A 20,871-nucleotide genomic window follows, 5' to 3' on the forward strand; every position below is an offset into this window, starting at 1 on the left:
GATTTCTGGAAAAACTACTGCTACTCTCTGAGAGAGAGAGAGAGAGAGAATGCATACCTTTGTACATTTAAAAAAAAGTTTCAATTATATTATTGTAAAATGTGCATATTACAAAAGCTTTTTGGTTTTCTTTTTCCGCCCCTCGATTTTATTTTTAACCCGATTTCATCCTGGTTTTAATGTTTGGAAAATAAACACTGAAAAATCCCCCCCCCCCCTTTTTTTTTCCAAATAAAAACTGAAAATGCAGAACACTAAATGTATGGAGTGTTGTTACATTTGTTACTGTGCATTAAACTATTAAAAATAAATTGTAGATCAAGAAGTTCTCTAGGCTAAATATGATAGGCATACAGTTGTGCATCTAGTGCAGTGGTGGGCAACCTGCGGGCCACATGCAGCCCATCAGGGTAAGCTGATTGCGGGCCACGAGACATTTTGCAGTCGTTGACCATCCGCAGGCATGGCCCCCGGCAACTCCCAGTGGCTGCGGTTCGCTGTTCCCAGGCAGCCTGCAATCAGCTTACCCTGATGGACCGCATGCGGCCCGCAGGTTGCCCACCACTGATCTAGTGTGTTTATGCAATTGCCGCATTTAGTAACAGTAAATATACTGCATTCATACACACAATCGCAGTAGTTGCACATATTTAATGGGCAGTCATGTGTCTGTCTGAAAATATAGCTTTTAAAGTCTCTGGTCAGTGTGCTCTATCACAACTGAATGTGCTGATTTTTTTCCTGGGTAGCAGGAAAAAAGAGGATGATACTCCTTTAAGGATCCTTCCTGCATTTGGGGTCTAAGAGAGGAGAAACAGGGACACACCTGAATGGAGGCCAGGAGGGGGGGAACAGGAAATGGCCAAACCAGGTGGAGGCATTGATCCACCATTCATGCATTCCAGAGGGATCTCTCTCTCTCAGATCAGCAGCAACTACCCTCAGCCCAGAACAGGACTGAGTTTTATGATCTGCTATGGCTGGCATTAGTTGCCTTTTTTCTTTTGGGGCTGGGAAGAAATGTTTCCCTCACCTCCAGATTGGCCAAGGCAGGCTGGGTTTTTTCATCTTCCTCACAGCAGATCATGGACCTGGTGGTTAGGTTGAGATGTCGCAACTTAGTAGGTGGCAGGTGTGGCAGATCTTGGTGCAGGTACTTGTTACTGAGGAAATACAATTCCCTGGTAAATGGGTTGGAAGTGGACTTATGGGGAGGCATGCTGTAAGGAAGCTGGAAAAAGAAGGGTTGGGGCTTCTAACATCTTGTTCAGCAGGCAGACAGCCCTGCGCCTTTTCCAGCCCTTAACCCTCATACAAGGGGAGGCTGCTGGTGTCCCTGCAACAGACTGGCTGAAGTCTGATCAGGCCATCGGCCCTCCCAAGTAGGTGTGAGCAATTAAGGAAATAACTGTGCAGGGCCGGCTCTAGGCACCAGCTAAACAAGCTGGTGCTTGGGGCGGCACATTTTTAGGGGCGGCATGGCCGGCGCCAGAATGCCGCCCCTAAAAATGTGCCCCGGCCGCCCTAGCTCAATTCCGCTGCTGCTGCCGCTCGCGCGCTGCTACTCGCCCTCCCTCCCAGGCTTGAGAGCCTGGGAGGGAGGGGGAGAAGCGGCGCCCGCGCCGCGGCCACTCGGAGTCTCCCCCTCCCTCCCAGGCTCTCAAACCTGGGAGGGAGGGAGAGATGCCGTTTCGCGCGCCGCTGCTCTCCCTCCCAGGCTTGAGAGCCTGGGGGGAGGAGGCAGGGCTGGGGATTTGGGGAAGGGGCGGAGTTGAGGCGGGGCCGGGGGTGGGGGTAATTAAAAAACGGGGGGGGGGGGGGGAGCAGCCAAAATTGTTTTTGCCTTGGGCGGCAAAAATCCTAGAGCCGGCCCTGTAACTGTGACATACACTGCATGACTTGGCTATCCAGAACCCAAGAGCCTACTCAAATGGTAGTGCCTGGTCTGTAACTTTTATTCCTGTGTAACATCTACTTGGTGATTTTCCATTACTCAGTTCTGCAGTAACCCAAACATCTTAGAAAGCCAGCCTTCCTTATTAATATTGTTTGGTGATTGTAATTATAATTGGTTTAAGAAAACCAGAAAAATTCTATGATGACAGTAATATTAAAAAAAAAAAAAACCTTAAGATTTTGGCTATTTTGATTGTGGTGTATTTAAATCCTAATTGCCTTTATTGAAACCTGTTAATCTATGGAAATTATGGAATGCCTCTGGAATTGTAATTATACTGAGTCAGGGCAGCCTTTCTTTAGCAACATTACAGCTTTATATATCACAAACTGGAGGATAATTAATCCTAATACATTAAAAGTACTTGATACATAAGGATAAGTACTTGAATGCTTTCCTCTTTCAAAGCAAGAATTTTATTCCTTTATGAAAGATTTGTAACTGGTCAAACATCTGTTATCACGTAAGATCTAATAGGTGGTAAAAATATAAGAATAAATCACCAAAAAATGCAGAAAATCTATGTGACTAGAGGGGAAATAATTTCTGCTCAGGCTCTAAAATTGTTACAAGGTTGAATGTATGAGACAATGCAAAGTTCAGATAGTTAGTAGGTAGGTTTTTAATAAGAACACAGTGTTGGCCTAACTGCTCACATTGAAGTCAGTGGTAAAACTTTCATTGACTTCAATGAGCAGTGAGCAGAATTAGGCCAATGTTGAGCGTCTTTGAAAATCCCAAGTACTATGAAAATTTGAATTTCACAAAATTAAATGTTTAGTTTCTGTCCTCTGAATTGAGGATTGATTCACACTCTCAGGGTCCAGTACTATCTAGAATGCAGCCCTAAAGAACATGGGACCTTTTTACTGAGAACAATATTAATAATCACATCAAACAATTTCTCCATCTGCCAACACTTTTATGTATATGCTGTCTAGTTTGCTACTGTTTTGAAATGAGCCTGAACCATAAATATAAGATCCAGCTTCAGCAATGTTGTGGGTTTTACTGATCTTGGGTTTTGGTTTGAGCTCATATGTAATTACCATTTTGTGAAATAATAGTAAAATTGCTTGTCTTTACTCTGTGTTGTGGGAATGGTTTCTCTTCTACAACTTTAATTCTTCAATAAACATTTTATATTTAAAAATATATTTCACATTTTAATTAATGTGTATAATCTAGAAAATATCATGTGTTTGTATATATATATACACACATGCACAGAATAATTTAATGATTAGCTATGCGAGAATTTCCTAAATAACATGAGCCTACATCCTCATAGCTGAATCTTCCAAACCGGAGTTTTATTTCTAATGCTCAGATCCTACAAGTGGCTCCACATGGGTGGACCCTTGCATCCAGGCAAAGCAACATTGACTTCAATGGGGTCCTGCATGGACACAGAGGTTTGCCCACACAGAGCATGGATTTACAGTCTGATTTATGCATTTAGACTGTAAACTCATTGGGGTACGGCAAGTGGAGAATTAGTAGGATCATGACGTTTTAATCTTAATTTTTTTTTAGATGAGCAATTGATTTTTAGTCAGACTATGGAAAATCTTGTGCCTCTTATTTTTTGTTAAAACCTATTTTACCTCGTCTTTGTATATGTTTGTACAGTGCCTGATTGGTCTTTGGGCACTATTGTAATATAACATTAAGTAGTAATTATGACTGTTCAGTTTTAACCCATTGTATTAAAGTTAAATTATAATTCATTTATTAATTGGAGATATAGAATATTCATTGGCTTAGCCACAAGGCACTTTGACACAAGGTATAGCCATTTGTCCCTAGTTATCTCAAAAGTGAAGGTCTCAAAATAGTCCCCTGTGAGCTAGAGAATTGGGCTATTTATGTTCTGATTCGGTGTTTTAAGGTGACTTTTAAAGAAAAAATAAATGGGGTATTTGCTCATTTGATACATAAAGACAAACTGTAAGTAAGTTTGGTTGTATAATTCTACTTGTTTCTTAGAAACCTCCTATGCAAGTGGAGAATTTGTAGGATTATGACATTTTAATCTTAATTTTTTTTTTAAATAAGCAATTGATTTGTAGTCAGACTATTGAAAATCTCATACCTCTTATTTTTCATTAAAACCTATTTAACTTAAACACCTCACAAACTCTTAGCAGGAGAGATCTTTGTTAATGATTCAGCACTCCCATTTTTTTCAATTAACAGCTGAGCTCTCGCTTCATTTCTGTGGCCCTCCATTGGGGACCATTAGCTGAAACAGTGAAAATAAGATCTGATATTTCTGGGATTAAAAAACAAGCAGAAAACAAACTTAAACCCATACATCATAAAGAATCAAAGGGAATGCACCATTTTTTCCCTTTGAATATTACCCTTTAATAGTTATTTTCCCCTACAAATGGCAAAACTTACTTTGTCTTCTGTAGGACCAGAACTGTTGCGTTGTAGAATGCAAACCAAAACACACAATCTGTCATATGTTATGAATTTCAATATAGATGTTAATAGTAGGATTATGATTGGTACTAACTCATACTGTAATTATTTCACTATAATCTAACCACAAGATTTGAGACCCTGGCAAATATGTACTTGCTTTCCATATTTGATAATATCAGTCTCAGTGGGTATGTAATGTCTTTCCCACACAGTACTTGTTTATTCCCTTCTGATATGCTGGTGTGACCTCCTTGGTCATTTGAGTGATTTGAAATAGGCCTTATCTGGTATCTCTAGTATCATCTTTCTATAAATTATTTTTATTACAGCTTTTTGTATAGTCACAAAAGAATGGAGCAGATTTAGTCAAATAATGTATGTATTAAGTTATTACAAAGTAAGTTATTTACATTATTAATATTAAAATAAATATCCTCCCTTACAGCAACTTTCATAGAACTAAAATATCAAAGCACAAACTTTAATTTATGTCAGTGGCTACTAGTACAAATATATTTAACTTGATTTATAGTTATAGAGCTTATGTGGTTATAGCTAGCCACAAGCCCCCTAGTGGAGATGCAGCATAAGTCAGCAGGAGTTCTTTGGCCAGAATATCAGCTAAACCAGGGGTCGGCAACCTTTCAGAAGTGGTGTGCCGAGTCTTCATTTATTCACTCTAATTTAAGGTTTTGCGTGCCAGTAATGCATTTTAACGTTTTTAGAAGGTCTCTTTCTATAAGTCTATAATATATAACTAAACTATTGTTGTATGTAAAGTAAATAAGGTTTTTAAAATGTTTAAGAAGCTTCATTTAAAATTAAATTAAAATGCAGAGCGCCCCCCCCCCACCCCCCAGACTGGTGGCAAGGACCTGGGCAGTGTGAGTGCCACTGAAGGTCAGCTCGCGTGCCGCCTTCAGCACGCATGCCATAGGTTGCCTACCCCTGAGCTACACCATATCCCTGAACAACATTATATAAGCCAACAGCGCACTCATCTATCGGTGTAGTTGCATCTAGTGGTTTTGCCAGCAAAGCACTGTCAGCTGGGGGTGTAATTTTTTTCATGCTCCTAGCCAACATAGCTATGCCAGCAAAACTTTGTAGTATAGACTAACCTGAAGTGAATGTGTCTCAAAAATGTTGCCTGAATATCTTACCCAAAACCCAAGAGCAACCTGTATGCATGCCTATAAAGAAGCATGTGTTGCTTGAGAGCTAAGGGATTAATAGAATTTGTTTATAATGTTGTTGTAACTGAGGATGAAATCCTCGCCTCATTGAAATCAATGGAAATGTTGCCATTGACTTTAATGGGGCCAGGATTTCACCCTCAGAGTGTACATTAATGACTCTTAATAAGTACATTTTCCACCTAAAAGATTCATATTTAATTCTGGCAAATACTTAGTTGATTCTAATTTAATTTAATATGTTCAAATGTTTGTTTTTTCTTTTGCTTGGTGGTATCAGGGTTCTATCTATTCCGTGATCACAAAATCAAGGATGTTGGCAAGGGAATGAATTCTACGGCAAATGTCTTGTGCTCCAGAAGCCCTGCGTCCATTTAAAAACAAGTTTTTAATAGTTATGGTTGCAAAGAGTTCACATTTTTGAGGTTATAAGTGTCCATCCTGAATCTTCATAGTTCCTGAAAGAATGGATGATAGATGATAACTGCCCCAGTCACGTCACCCAGTATCCCTTGGCCTCCAGGATTGTGTGGCCATGGAATGTGACATTTTTCCAAGATACAACAAAATTATGCGTTTATTGCATTGGACGGGCATCCAATATTTTGTTTTATCTCCCTGCCCTGCTGAGACCTGCCTGCGAGTGGCCTCTTCTGTAACTTTCTCCACAAAGGAGAATTAATTAATTTATATTACAGTGGATTCTCCCTTCACTTGTTCTATAGAACCAGGGAAAGGGTCATGGAGCCAGGAAGCAAGCTAGGCTGCCTAGAGGATAAAGCAGCAGCCAATGAATGGGGAGCTGAAAAAGACGAATCACTGAGCCTACTATAATTTCCTCTCTCCCCCAGCATGTGGAGAACACAGCCCAAAAAAGCCACCTAGCATCAAAAATAATAATTGCTGAAAATAATCACTGACAAATATTTAATGACTGAGTATTTTCAACTGTGAGCCATAATGATATATGTTTGGGGTGGAATGGAATTGGAATGAAGGTTATTCTGTTTCATGGAGATACGATCAATTGACAATGCTGCAGATTTTAACGATGCTTGCTATAGAGTCTGGTCCCATTGTGCTGTGGAATATACAGGGCTCTGGCTATTATAGAAGGAGATGCTATAGACACTTAACAAGTGTATAACAATTGAAGCCCACTGGGTGAACGTTGGTTGAAACTAGAGATGTTCCTCTTTGGTTGTATAATAATAAAAAGAGCTTACATATTGCTCTTTATACCAAGGTACCTCACAGCATTGCACAGATAATGTAAATTAAAGTATTTGAGTTTTAAAACAAAAGGGGGGGAAAAGCAAAATAGGACAAATGTATTTTATTTAATTGACTCCACTGTGAACTGCTGGGGAAAGAGAATTCAGTAACTTTACACACAATAGCTAAAAGCTCTAAAATCCATATTGTTTGAGAGAGTAATTGTCGCATAGGAGCAGTGAGAAGACCTATATCAGCAGATATCCAACTGTGGCTCATTACATGGGAAATGAGGAGATAATTCAAGTGCTAAGGGTCAAGACCATACAAAGTCTTATATTGATTGTGAGAGAGCACCCATTACATGGATGATGATTGGGGGTGATAGGCCTTGCTGCTGAATTTTGAGTTTGCTGAAACTGAGGCAGTGCCGTATCAGAAAGGCTTGTACTGGCATAGTATTGCAAATGTGTAATCTGGCTATCACAAGGACACAGAGTACCACTTAGAAATCGGCAAGAATTATGGCAGCTAAGCTGTAGTCCTAAAATGGTAAATGGTTGATTCATATGTGGAATAAATGTATTTCTCAAAGGGCAGCGCAAGGTTTATTGCCCCAGTAAAACCGTTCCTATTAAATGCTTAAAAAAGAAAAGAAAAATCTCCAGTGTTTTCTGTCTTTGATTCAGAAAGATGCATTAAATGCTCTCTTCTGGTTGGTTCACCTCAAAATGCAGATGTGTTTCTTAAAGTCCTATTGGACAAATTTGTCCTAAAGGGACATGCGTGTTCAGAGCAATGGCATTCAACCTTTAACAGAGAAATTGAGTTTAAACTAGAAATAGATTTTGACAATTAGATGCAAATGGCCATAGTTTAATTAACAATACTCTATTAAGTTTTGGGGCTGGCCTCCCTGTAAAGCCCTAGCTTCTTTTCAGTGAGATACAAGTAGATGTTTCTTCATCTGAAAAATTGATCATATGGGCTGTCACAGATCCACAGGAACGGTGCTACACTCTAGCTTTTAAACAGTCTCTTGGAGGAATCCCTTCAGTAATACAGACTGCAGAGGGTCTCATTTTTTCTTCAGGGTAGGCCATGCAGCCTCACCTCCTCCAAGACTGAGTCTCTGGACCCAAACACTTCTGCTTCACACTGTGAGCTCCTGGTCAGAGACGTTTATATTCTTCAGGGACCAATCTACCTCATCAAGTATTTGCAGTGACGCCAGGCAACATTTCTAAAGCAATAGAATTTAGTAGTCAACTGGAACACAGCATCAGAATTCCTTATGTTAGCACAGAGAAATAAACATTAAGACATAGTCCATTCTGCCAAGCCAGAGCAATCCACCAGCCAAGCTGTAATGAATTTTATTTCAGACTGTGTTCTTCTCTGAGCCCTTTCAGTCCCAAGTGAGAGCAGCTAGCCTCTTCCAGAAGCCCCCTCTTTATACCCTGTTTGTCACCTCTCAGTCCTTTCATTTGAGCTGGTCTCTGTTCAGCTACCCTGCTGAGAGGTGAAGGGAAAACCTCCTTCTTCTTGATCATTGATTGTAGGTGGGCATGATCTTCCCATTGTCTCTTTCCTTTTCTGCATTGATATGGGTTGGTTTCAGCAGGTTCCAGACAGTTCCTTAACAACCCATTCATTACATTCCAGACAGCAAGACAACACACACCCTCGTGTCTCTTGGGATGTCCTGAGAGCCCTTTTCTACCACCACCCCACTGGATAGCATTGCAAAGTACAGCGGGAAACTGAGGTGCACACAGGATTCATAAAAAAATCACCAAAAAATCCCATTTTGTCAGAGGAGCTATAACTTGAGAGGCTGCCGTGGCTGCCTGCTATCTATTAAATCTTTTTCTAAAGGAACTGCCTTTATCCCCATTCATTCTTTTTACCCTGTGCTGAAATTCCGAGCAAGGGTGCCTGCCTGTTCATGTTCTCTGTGATGTGGATACCTGCCTACAAGGAAATACTGTGCAACTACCAACTTTCACTTAGGTCACAGAACAGCGCTTTCAGGTGATGATAATTTTGGCCTTATCTGGCTTTATTTAAACCAGGAATGTAAAGAAATGTATGTTTATTCTACTACTACTACTCCTCTGGCATTTCATTTTTCACATTTCCCCCCCTTTCTTTTCAGCTTGTTTGACATGGGAGGAGAATATTACTGCTATGCTTCTGACATTACCTGCACTTTTCCAGCAAATGGAAAGTTCACTCCTGACCAGAGGGCCATCTATGAAGCAGTGCTTAAGTCATCTCGTGCTGTAATGAAGGCAATCAAACCAGGTAAAAGATTGCTATATGTCAACAGAAATTGACAAGCTTAATGGGAGCATTCAAGCTGTCAAAACAATTATGCTGGGACTCAAATGGTTGGAAAAAGCAAGAAACTGATCACCAGATCATAGTTTAATAAAAATAAAATTTGTATGGTGAGAGTCCTATTGCTAAGTTTAAATGGCTATTAGTGGAGCATAGAAATTATCATATATATTGCCCATCCAGCCCAGTATTATCAGGAAATAACATACGTTGAGAAATTTCTGTATTAATTAATATTCATTTTTCTCTGAATACCTTAAAGGTAGCAGTGGTGGTTGTTATATCAATTTAAATTGGCAACATTTTGTGGGGATTTTAGTGAGGATTGCAAGGTTCAAAACTGGGCAATACGTAAGTTTATTTCAAGCATTTTAGTTTTTGTAGTTTCCATGTTAATTAAATAGAAAATTTTGCTGAAAAAGTGAGTGAATATGTATTGGGGAATATACTTAATTACCTTGGAGGGCATCAGAAAACACAGACTATTGAATACTATGCATTGTGTCCTTAAATTTCATGTGAGCCAGTTCATCTAGCGAATTGTACATTTTCATAGTTGAAGCATCCGCATTGAGTAATTGCAGAAAACACTGCAGTGAAAACCTTGGTTTTTGTCATTCTGTTTTCATTCAGTTCAGCAAATAAATGCGTTTAGAGCTAAATGCTTTTAAAGCTAATTGTTATTGTGAGCTTGAATATTTTAATGGTGAAGGTACTTGAACATTTCTAAGTATTAGTAATAGACTAGCTTTAGTGGAGAATGTACTTAATGCACAAATGTACTCTTGCATCTGAAGAAGTGAGGTTCTTACCCACGAAAGCTTATGCTCCCAATACTTCTGTTAGTCTCAAAGGTGCCACAGGACCCTCTGTTGCTTAATGCACAAAGTACATTTCTCCTTTAACATTACCTTACTAGCTTTCAACCACCAGACCTTAGAGTGGGGAAGCTTTTTAGTTTGCCAGTTAGAACATGTTATTTCCCTGTTATACAAGCTGGCTGCACATATAAGTGCTGCACATCCAGATACGATTTTATTGTTCCACTTCAAGCTAAGATTATCTGGATATGAAGTCTAGATATTTGCCATTTTAATAATAATGTACAAACTCCATAATCTTTCTAATTTTCTCCCTCAAAGTCCTGGTTCCATCCAGTCTTCATATTTTTCTCTACATTTTATTGCAAGCTTTAATTGCTTCATTTAATATGTATTGAAAACGTTAATTTCTAGTATGTTGCTTATCAGTTTTGGGAGTTGAAACCTAAAGCAATGTTATGCTCATAATAATGTAGAGATTTTCTAAATTAACTTACCCATTTACTTTAACAAGGTCACAAAATTAAGTTATATTTCTGAAACTGCTTGCCAGGTTCTCAGCCAGCTTTGTGAATGTACCAAGCCCCTAAACAGCCTTCCAGATGAATTTATTTTAAATTTTAATATTGCTAATCAGATATTTGGCATCAAATCTTTACTGTTCTTCCTGAAAACACCATGTTGCTTTTAGCGTCTTGTCTAGTTGGAATATTGGTGCAAATATATTTATTGTATGTTTTTGAGGCTGGTAATCGCAAACAGTGGCACATAAAGCAGGTTGAATGCATGTGCTGCAGACTGGTTTTGATGTTGCTGCCAATATTCACCAAAATATTATGATGCATCCATGTAACTGTGATAATGGGATGTTTCCATGAAAATACAGAATCTTTCACTGTAGAGACAAAACCGTTTGGGAGTTTGTAGGGCTGTTGCACCCTACCTCCTCAGCAGCTCCTGAACCCTTTTCCCTGAGCAGTAAACATGAAGGAAGCTCTGAGAGCAGAACCTCGTGGGTTTCTTTACCCTTTTTCCCCTTCCGATGTGTTCTTCCCTGGCCACATTATGGTCCTAATAATCTTTACTGCTGAAAATTATGTTGGAGCATGTCATAAAGGCGGTTAAGTGAAAAGAATTTGCAGAAGCACTGATTACCTGTGTTCTACAAACATGCGTGAAAACTAGAGCTGTTTTGATTAAAATGTTAAAATGTTGAAGTTTCCATTTTGAAGTGTACAAAACAGACTGACATTTTTCTTCAGTTTTTTAATTTTAAAAATATCAAACACATTATTGAAATTGTTATTGAAAGTTTTCATTTGCCCAACCCTACTTTTAACTTGAGGGGAGAGAGGATGTCATGAGTGGGAGACCTCACTTTGTTTTTGAGAATTTATCACCAAAACCTTTTTTTCCCAAATAGAAGGCCATTTTACCAAAGAAACGTCCCTTTAAATTGTTTTGACCAGTTCTAATAAAAACTCTTGTGTTGACTACGGTTTGATCAAATAATTTCAATAAAATCATAGAGGAGGAATGAAAATGTGAGGGAGAGAGCTGTAATCTTTATAATATTTTGAAATAAACAGAAATTATCTTCTCTCCGCCTAAAAAAAAATAAAGCATTATAGTTCTGCCTACTAGGAAACAGGAAGCAAAAAACTTGTCAATTCAAGGGTCTTTTAAATATAGCTAGGCTCCAGCATATTTCAGTCAGCTTTTTTTGGCTCCTGAAAGTCCTTGTTCATTCCACTTTTACTTTTTTTCTACCTCCATTTCCAAGTGTTACTCACAATGCAAAGAAAACCATATGATTACAAACCCCTAATGTGGCAGGCTCCAGAAAAAGAATTTACATACACAACAAAAATCAGCAGCTACTTTTTCTGTAGAAAATAATATTTCTCTCCAGTTGTAGAACTGGGTCCTTGATTGATTTTGCTTGCTGGCATATGGTCAAGTAGGACTTTGACTAGCCTTTTCAGAAAGTTAGAGATGTCAGTAAAGAACTATTTTCAGAATATGAGATATATAGCTAGGGCTTCTAGATACTATGATAATAAAAATAAGAGCTTATTACTATATAAAGATATAAAATAAATGCTCTTTTTGGTTACATCACATCATCTTTATGGAGAATATGTGCTGCTAAAGAAAGCTAGCACTGTAAAATAGTGTGCACGGGATTTTTACTGGTGCAATTTAGGAATTAACTTTTGAAACTTTGGCCCTCAAATGAGGCTAGTGATAACATCTCTGAAAATTGATTTTCCTTCTGTTTGTTTCTATTAAATCTAATCTGCTATTAAAGAATAACTTCAGAAGGCTCCCAAAGCTTCAGATTCTATTGTAGCAAAGCATTCATTTGACTCTGTTCTCTGTGTGGGTCAAAATACATATAATTCAGAAGTTTGTATATCCTAGCTTCCAATCCAAAAACAAAACAGGAAAAATCCCTGTGGGTTGCAAATACTATGTTCTGCAAATTGAGAAACCATCATGATGGAATTGTAACTCAAGTGCAACAGCGATTATGCCACAAAACTGATCTGTAGGAAAAAAGGCATATTCAATTCTATTGCACAAGCAACAACTTTGGAACCACTTGACGATAGCTATATTATCAAGAAAAAAAAGTGTAACTTCGTTGTTGATTAAAAATGAAAGTTTGAAGAACAGTAGTTGTGAGGAAAAGATTCAAAAAGGGACATTTGCATGGGATTAGAGCAGACATTTGTATCAATTTTCTGGATAGGTTAATGATAAAATATTCCAAAAATAGCAATGGAAAGAAACTGCATTTCTACTTACATTATATTCTTAATGTTTCATAACCATCTCAGCTAAATCTATGGAAAAAATCAGAAGGGAAATATGGGGACAGATATATAGATATAGATATATATGTACTGAAATTTACATACTTTAATTATTTCATGATTCATCAGGTATTCGCTTCAAATATCTGTGTCTCGAATACAAATCTTAATATGCATACGCACACATATATACAGATACATGATCACATACAATTTTTGCCACAGACCCCCTGCCTCATTAAGTGCACATTATGGATGGTGCACTTTTAATGAGCAGCTATTATATATTTTTTATCCTCATTATTAAGTGTATAGCCCCATGCCTTATTTGCTGCACCTGCTCTGAAGAGATAATTATTAATTTCTTCATAGGCTTTTCAGTGGTGCTCATCACTATAATATCTAAGTGCTCAGAAATATTAACTAGTTTATTTTCACAACACCCCTGTGAGGTGAAGGGGTAGTATCATCCCCGGTTTACAGATGGGGAACTAAGGCAGAGAGATTAAGGTCAAAAGTATCCATTAATTTTGGGTTTGAGATGCCTAAGACATGATTTTTCAGAGTACTCTTGTCACCTTTGCATTTGAATCAGGCAGCTTCCTCCACACCAAGAGCATAGGAGAAAGTCTCTCTCTGCTTACCGTTCCAATGTCTGGACACAGACCTGGCCTAACCCTCCGCAGACCAGAGCAGCAATTGCAGAAGAAGTTGGAGAGGGCTTGAGCATGCTCATTGCCAGGGCTGGCGTTAGGAGGCAGTAAGCAGGACAATTGCCTGGGGCCCTACGAAGCTAAGTTACAACACATCTACAGAGTCACTGTGGGTAAATGTAATGCAGATATTACAGTAATCTCTAAAAGTGGAACTAAATCACACTAAAGCAGAGGTTTGCAAGCTGGCGGGGGGGGGCACACTCTCCTAGGGGAGTGCAGAGGAACGTTTTTTGGGGGGGAACAGAGACACCAGGTGGCTCAGGCTTCAACCCCGGGTGGAGGCTCGGGCTTCGGCTTTGGCCCTAGGCGGCAGGGCCCACTCCTTAGTTTCTGCCCTGTGCCCCAGCCAGTCTAACGTGGGCCCTGCTCATTGCAGATGGAATCTTCAGGGAAATTAGCTGCATGCTCTTTCAAGTCTTGACTGAGCATGCGCAAGCTGCAATTTTCTCAAAGGCTTATAAATTAGCCAAATTTGGGCAGATTTTCTGAATAGCAAAAGGCCCATTCCTAACACAAAGACCAGCTGCTGCCACATTTCAAGTCCTTGCTCCAATGCATGGGGGCACTAGAGCTTCTCAAAAAAAAGGTCTCCAGAATTTTTTAACAAGGACAAAATATATCTTTCTCTAGCCTCATTCTCAGAAATGACTAAGACACTTTGACTGAAATTTCAAAATAAATAAATAAATAGAATAAAATAAAATAAAGAGCTGGAGGCAGTCACCCTAGATGGAAAATTTTAACCCAAAGAATTAAGCTTTGGCAAAGTTGTAAGCAACTGAAAGCAAGGTTTTAAAGTGAGAAGTTTCAGGAAAGCATAATAATGGGCAGTGCTAAGAGCCCCAATGGACACACAGAACTAGTATCCTAATAAAATATCTTCTCATACACGTTCTCCTAAAATATGAGTACTCCCAAATAGGTTGCTTCTGCCTCCAAAACTAACGAAGATATAGGCATGTTTAAATGGATATTTATAATTATTATTGCGGACGATACCAAGCTGGGAGGGGTTGCAAGTGCTCTGGAGGATAGGATTAAAATTCAAAATGATCTAGACACACTGGAGAAATGGTCTGAAGTAAATAGGATTAAATTCAGTAAGGACAAATGCAGAGTACTCCGCTTAGGAAGGAACAATCAGTTGCACACATACAAAATGGGAAATGGCTGCCTAGGAAGGAGTACTGCAGAAAGGGATATGGGGTTCATAGTGGACCACAAGCTAAATGTGAGTAAACAGTATAACGCTGTTGTAAAAAAACTGAACATCATTTTGGAATGTATTAGCAGGAGTGTTGTAAGCAAGACACAAGAAGTAATTCTTCCGCTCTGATTAGGCCTCAACTGGAGTATTGTGTCCAGTTCTGGGCACCACATTTCAGGAAGGAGCTGGAAAAATTGGAGAGAGTCCAGAGAAGAGCAACAAAAATTATTAAAGGTCTAGAAAACATGACCTATGAGGGAAGATTGGAAAAAAATGGGTTTGTTTAGTCTGGAAAATAAAAGACTGAGAGGGGACATAACAGTTTTCAAGGATGTAAAAGGTTGTTACAGGGAGGAGGAAGAAAAATTGTTTTTCTTAACCTCTGAGGATAGGACAAGAAGCAATGGGCTTAAATTGCAGCAAGGGAGATTTAGGTTGGGCATTAGGAAAAACTTCCTAACTGTCAGGGTGGTTACGCACTGGAATAAATTGCCTACGGAGGTTGTGGAATCTCCAGCATGGGAGATTTTTAAGAGCAGGTTAGACAAACACCTGTCAGGAATGGTCTAGATAATTAGCCCTGCCACAAGTGCAGGGGGCTGGACTAGATGACCTCTCGAGGTCCCTTCCAGTTCTATGATTCTATGATTTATTGTTTGGTTAGGCCCTGTTTTAGCAAGGCGCTTACACAAGCGTAGGACCGCTGAGTTCAGTGATTCATGTGGTTAAATGTCAGCACATGCTTATATACCTTGATGAATCAGGGCCTTAGTGTTGATCCCATACAAATATCCATAGCTTTTGCAGCCACTTTCTTGGATTTGTAAACTAGTTTTCCTGTACGTTGGGGTTTTTTTAGGATAGGGGTTAGACTCACTATGTTTCAGCAACCAGTAAAACTCTTCATCAAAAATTGGAGGGAGTTATTAAATAGTGAGGTCTGCATTCTGTTTGTCCTCTCCATTAACCTAAAATATTCAAAGAATTCTTGTAAATAATTATGATCTCACAATAGGACTGCTCTTCTGACACCATTTTGAAATCCCAGTTTAATGAAGAGATGTGAATAAAAGGAAAATATGACCTGTGATGTACAAATAAAAATGTTACCCATTAGTAATGAAAACAACAAAACTGTGTAGACAGCATGGTCTGTTGCTTAGTGCCAAGGGACTACAGTTGTGTTCCTTACTCTAGCACTGATTTGCTATGTGGCCTTTTGCAAGCTACTTCACCTCTCTATGCCTCAGTTTTCCTGTATCAGAGATGGGTTCATACTTACCCAACTTTGAAAAGCCCTTTACCATCCTCATGTGAATACTGTTACATAAAGGCTAGTAATGTTCCAGTAATGGCCCACCACACAGTAGCAAGACTGCTGAAAACTGTGGTATTTGGGCAATTACTATAGAATAGTCCAGGGGTTCTCAAACTTCATTGCACCGCAACCCCCTTCTGACAACAAAAATTACTACAGGACCCCAGGAGGGAGGACCAAAGCCTGAGCCTGCCTCAGCGCTGCTGCTCCGGGTGTGGGGGCCAAAGCCCAAGGGCTTCAGCCTCAGGTAGGGCACCTGTAACCTGAACCCCACCACTTCAGGCTGAAGCCATCAGGCTTTGGCCCCCGGGTGATGGGACTTGGGCTTCAGTCCTTGGCCCCAGCAATCTAACACCAGCTCTGGCAACCTCATTAAAACGGGGTTGTGACCCACTTTGGGTCCTGACCCGCAGTTTGAGAACTACTGTAATGGTCTATTTTATAATTGTTTCAGGTGACTTATAAAGGTATTTACTGTATCATTATAATGAGTATTTAGAAGATGTTAATAAATACACATCTACAAGCCAAATCCCAATTCTTGAGGCCATAGTGCTGGTGACATTACATCTTTTTAAATGTATTATTGTTTTAGACCCCAGGTTGATAGATGGAAACTTTTTATTTCCTATATTAAAACTTAGGTCCTTGAAACTACTGGGAATTAATGTTCTAGATAATAAGGGATATACAGTGCACCTTCCATTGTTCTCCCTGTTTAAGTTAAATACTCTACTATCCTTAATTTGTAGGCCCTACATCTATTCTGTAAAGTGAGATACAGTCACATTCCAAGCATTATTTTTAAATGTATGGACATTTTCAAAAATGACTACTCTGTTTTGTTCAGTAGCTCTCTAGTTCTTTATTTCATTTTCCCAGGTATACACCATATGATATTAAGAGAATTAAACACCTCTTTCAGTAAGGTCCATTGTTCTAAATTCCTCTTTCTCTAGTCAACTGTTCACAAGCAACAGCTAAGGCCAACTTGGCTACCATTCAATTCCCTATCTGTACATTTATATGATTTAACAAGCTTGTATCTCAAGTCCCCACTGAACTGAAATTGCAGTCAGACATTAGTTGGGCAGCTGGGCATATTTGTTGATTGATGTTGTTTGTTTCAATAAAATATGCGAAATTGTTCCAGATATGCACAAAAGTTGTTCACCAAGCCAGCTTATATGCAATGTGAAAGCTATTCTCCTTAATGACATTGCATTTACAGAGCTACATATAGGAGTCTTGTGGCCACAGAACTTTTCAAAGTTGGCATTGGCATTTAGGGGTGTGGGCATATCCCTTGAGCCCTCCATTCTCCTTTCCAAAAGAGTTAACCCCATGTCCCCTCTACCTCTCCAGATGGAGTTGGCAGAATCCCCTCCTGAGAAGGTCAGACTTTCCTATGATGAACAATGTTGGGGAAAGTAGTCAAGGAAAAGCTCTTCTCACACCAAGCGCCTCAGATAATGATAGACACAGATGTCTCTGGTATAGTGTGAGGAGCTTAATTAGTAAACTTGACTGTTGTTAATCTTTCAGAGTTGAGGCTCCATGTAAATTTTCTAGTGCTGAGGACCCCTCAGGCTGGTTCTCAGTCATGGACAATATGGTTGTCCTGTAATACCTCAATAGAGTGAGCACATGGTCACTTGTCATATCAAAAGGCAATTAATCCATGGGAACAGTGAGTCCAAAACAAAGAAACCCTATCTGACAAAAAACACCATGAATGATGACCTGAGTTGAGAGGGTAGATTACTGAGTGGACGTTCAAACGTTCAAACCCTCAGTGGGGGCATCTTTACTGACTGAGGTCATCCAGATGTGGACTTGCACGTTAGAACTCAGTGCCAGTGTCTGAGGTTTTTCTCCAGAGTTAGCAGGGGCCTGCAACTTGTATCACTGTCATTTCTTATTTGTGCTGGAGAAATACCCAAAGGCTCGAGTTAGGATTGGGGTCTCAATGTGCTAGGTGCTGTACAACACACATAGAAAAGCACAGTACACCTTCCCTTAAGAGTTTATAGTCTAATTTCAGACACCTTATTTTATGTTACAGGACAAAATGCTCCTTGAAATTTCAATTAGGTGCTAACTAAACATGTGAAAGGTCCTTTGATCCTATGTGAACTCACTCACTATACCACCTCTTGTGGAAAGTTTTTTGTCTTGGTGGCCATAACCTTGACTATTAGGATCTCTGAGTTACTGGCTGTTATGGGGTCAGGTCACCCTTTAACACGTTGTATAGGGAGAAGGTGGTATTTAGGCTTCATCCAAAATTTTCACCTAAATCGATGCATATCACTGCCTCTATTTTCCCCAAAGCCCTAAGCTGTCCTGGGAAGGTCAGCTGCGTGTCCTGGATGTCAAGAGAGTAGTCAGTCTCTGCTTAGAAATAAACCTTTTTGATGGTCCAATACAATGTTTATGATCTTTGGAGAAAAATTTAAAGGTTGGGCTACTTCAGCTCACATCCTACCTAAATGGATAGGGTTGTACATTGTCTTATGACATGGCAGATATTTCAGGGCTGAGGCAAAGGGTGGCAACTTCAGTGGCATGTATCTGTAACGTGCCTTTATCTGAAAAGTGTAGAGCTCAGTTTGCACCTTCACAAATCACTCAGTGTCACATCAAGAACTGATTTTGGTTTCGGGAGAGCGGTTCTGCCTATTGAACAGTGACTGAAGAACTCACCCCTCTTCTTGACAGGGAGGTTACAGCTAGCTAGTCTGCTGCATTTGGGTTCTTCTAGGCAATGTCATTTATGAGAACAAATTACCAAAACAACTCCTGTACTCTGAACATATTGCCTCTAACAGAGCCACACTGATTGTGAATGATTCAGAATTCAAGACCTAATGCTTTTGGAGGCGGAGAAGAACTGAGTAATGGCTATACAGGGTGTAGTCTTGATTCCCTTAGCCAATAGAATGTAAGGTTTGAGTGATGTGCATCCTTAAAAAGGGTTTGTGGCTGAGTGGTCAGGCACACAACTCTGTGGAGGACGTATGTTTAGAGAACAAGAGCTACTGTGCTGAGTAACACCTGTTGTATACAAATAAAATGTAGAGAATGCTTTTTATACAAAAAAAATTGAAAAATTCAAAGGTTCAATTTTTTTCTGCTCTGTTTTTGCTACTTAAGTATGTTCCAAAAGGAACAGAATGGAGAAGATTGTTGGGTTTAGATAGTATAAGATCTTGGCATGAAATAATCCAAATAATTTTAAGAACCTGTTAAAGGCACTAATAGCTACAGAATTTAACATAGGCTGTTGTACTACTGATGACTTGTTCGCCATGTTTTAAATTGAGCGCACACATGGTCAGGAATGTATGCAAATTCAGAAATTGCAAGGTCACAGATTACTTCTTAAACACTTATTTTGAACCATAACAGTTCCATATCTCACAAGAGCTCAGGTTTATTTCTGTATATTATTATGCTGTTTTATGATGTCGTTCATCCTATGTGTTCTACTAAAAAGGAAAAAACTTAAACACATGAGGAACATCATTGTAACTATCCTATTAAAAAAGAACTATTATCTCATTCATAAATGCTATTGACTACAAGATAAATTTACTAAAATATGTTTCTCTCCGTCAGAGATTCAGAGAAATGGTTTTTTCATTTATAATTTATTTAAATCATTTATTTTTATTTTGTGTAGTCCAAATTTGTATTGAGTTATAAGCACATATTGGCTGTCAGTTGTGCTTTCTAAGGACAATCGTTTCTTTTAATAGTTTTTTTTAAAGAATTAATACAGTTTTGTCATGCTCTAAATTGGACTTTTTGACAGAAGCATTACAGAGAGGGACTGGGGAAGACAGATTATTTCATGTTTGTTTATTAATTTCTATCTTCCCTACTTGTATTATGGAATTATTTCTGTCCAGGTTTTCTTATTTTCATGCAAACTACTGCAAATCATTTTTAATTTTCTGTGATATCTAAAGCATGGCAATATTTCTTAGGCATAGAACATTAATAACTTAAGTTGAGGATTTCATATTGTTTCCCCTAAAGGATAAGTGCTTTCAGAGTGTTATAACTAGTCCTTGATTTTTAATGAATCCCAACAGATGACGGCAATATATTTTTCCCTTTCAATTAAGAATGTGCTCTTGTGTTAAAAACAGTTGGAAAGAATCTAACTCTTGTTCATATATAATGTCACAGAAATTAATAGTCCATACTCTATTGAATTATGCCTATAGTATTTTCCTGCTCATAGGATAACATTATTTCTTTGTTCATAAACAAGTTGCACTCTGTTTAAGTGTTAGTTTTGTGTGAGTGACCCAGAAAAGGCATTGTGGCTTGCCATTTTAACTTAAATCAGAATTCATCAACATCAATTGTTTGCTAAAGGAGGCATGGCCATCCCCAAAGGGGTTTGGAAAGGGGGAGGCAGACAAAGTTCTAATATTGAACAACAAGCAACATTAATTGATAAATTGAAAACTTACAACTTTTTTTAAATTGTTACAAAAGTCTATGAACTAATGCATGTGAATCCTATTGTACTGGGATGAGAGTCACTGTTAACCATACAGACTAACTGCCCAGAGTTAGCATTAGCTAACAGTAGGAGATGAAAGAAAAGGGCATTACTCTGTCAAATTCAGCAAATCTTTCAGTCCCTCAAAGCAAGAAACAATCTGTTGTAATGTAAGATTATCCTTTTTTCCCTAGATGCAAGATTTCAGACTGAGAGTCTCTCACTACGAACCCCACTGGGAACTGTTCTTTTCAGTTGTAGGCTAACACACAGCAGTTGACCCATGCAGAGTGACCACTGCAACATTAGAGAGGCAAAAATAACAGA

The 20,871-nt window shown here is 38.9% G+C and overlaps 1 protein-coding gene across 2 annotated transcripts in view; it reads left to right on the forward strand.

Moving 5' to 3' along the window:
- PEPD (peptidase D) overlaps positions 1-20,871 on the forward strand; it is a 220,681-nt gene that overhangs the window by 166,043 nt on the left and 33,767 nt on the right. For both annotated transcript variants that reach the window (XM_065416423.1, XM_065416424.1), the window contains one exon: positions 8,960-9,108. In XM_065416423.1, coding sequence (XP_065272495.1) covers positions 8,960-9,108 — 149 coding nt within the window. The remainder of the gene's footprint in view (positions 1-8,959; positions 9,109-20,871) is intronic.

Source organism: Emys orbicularis, chromosome 14 (genome assembly GCF_028017835.1).
Source record: "Emys orbicularis isolate rEmyOrb1 chromosome 14, rEmyOrb1.hap1, whole genome shotgun sequence".
Taxonomy (NCBI): Eukaryota; Metazoa; Chordata; order Testudines; family Emydidae; genus Emys; species Emys orbicularis.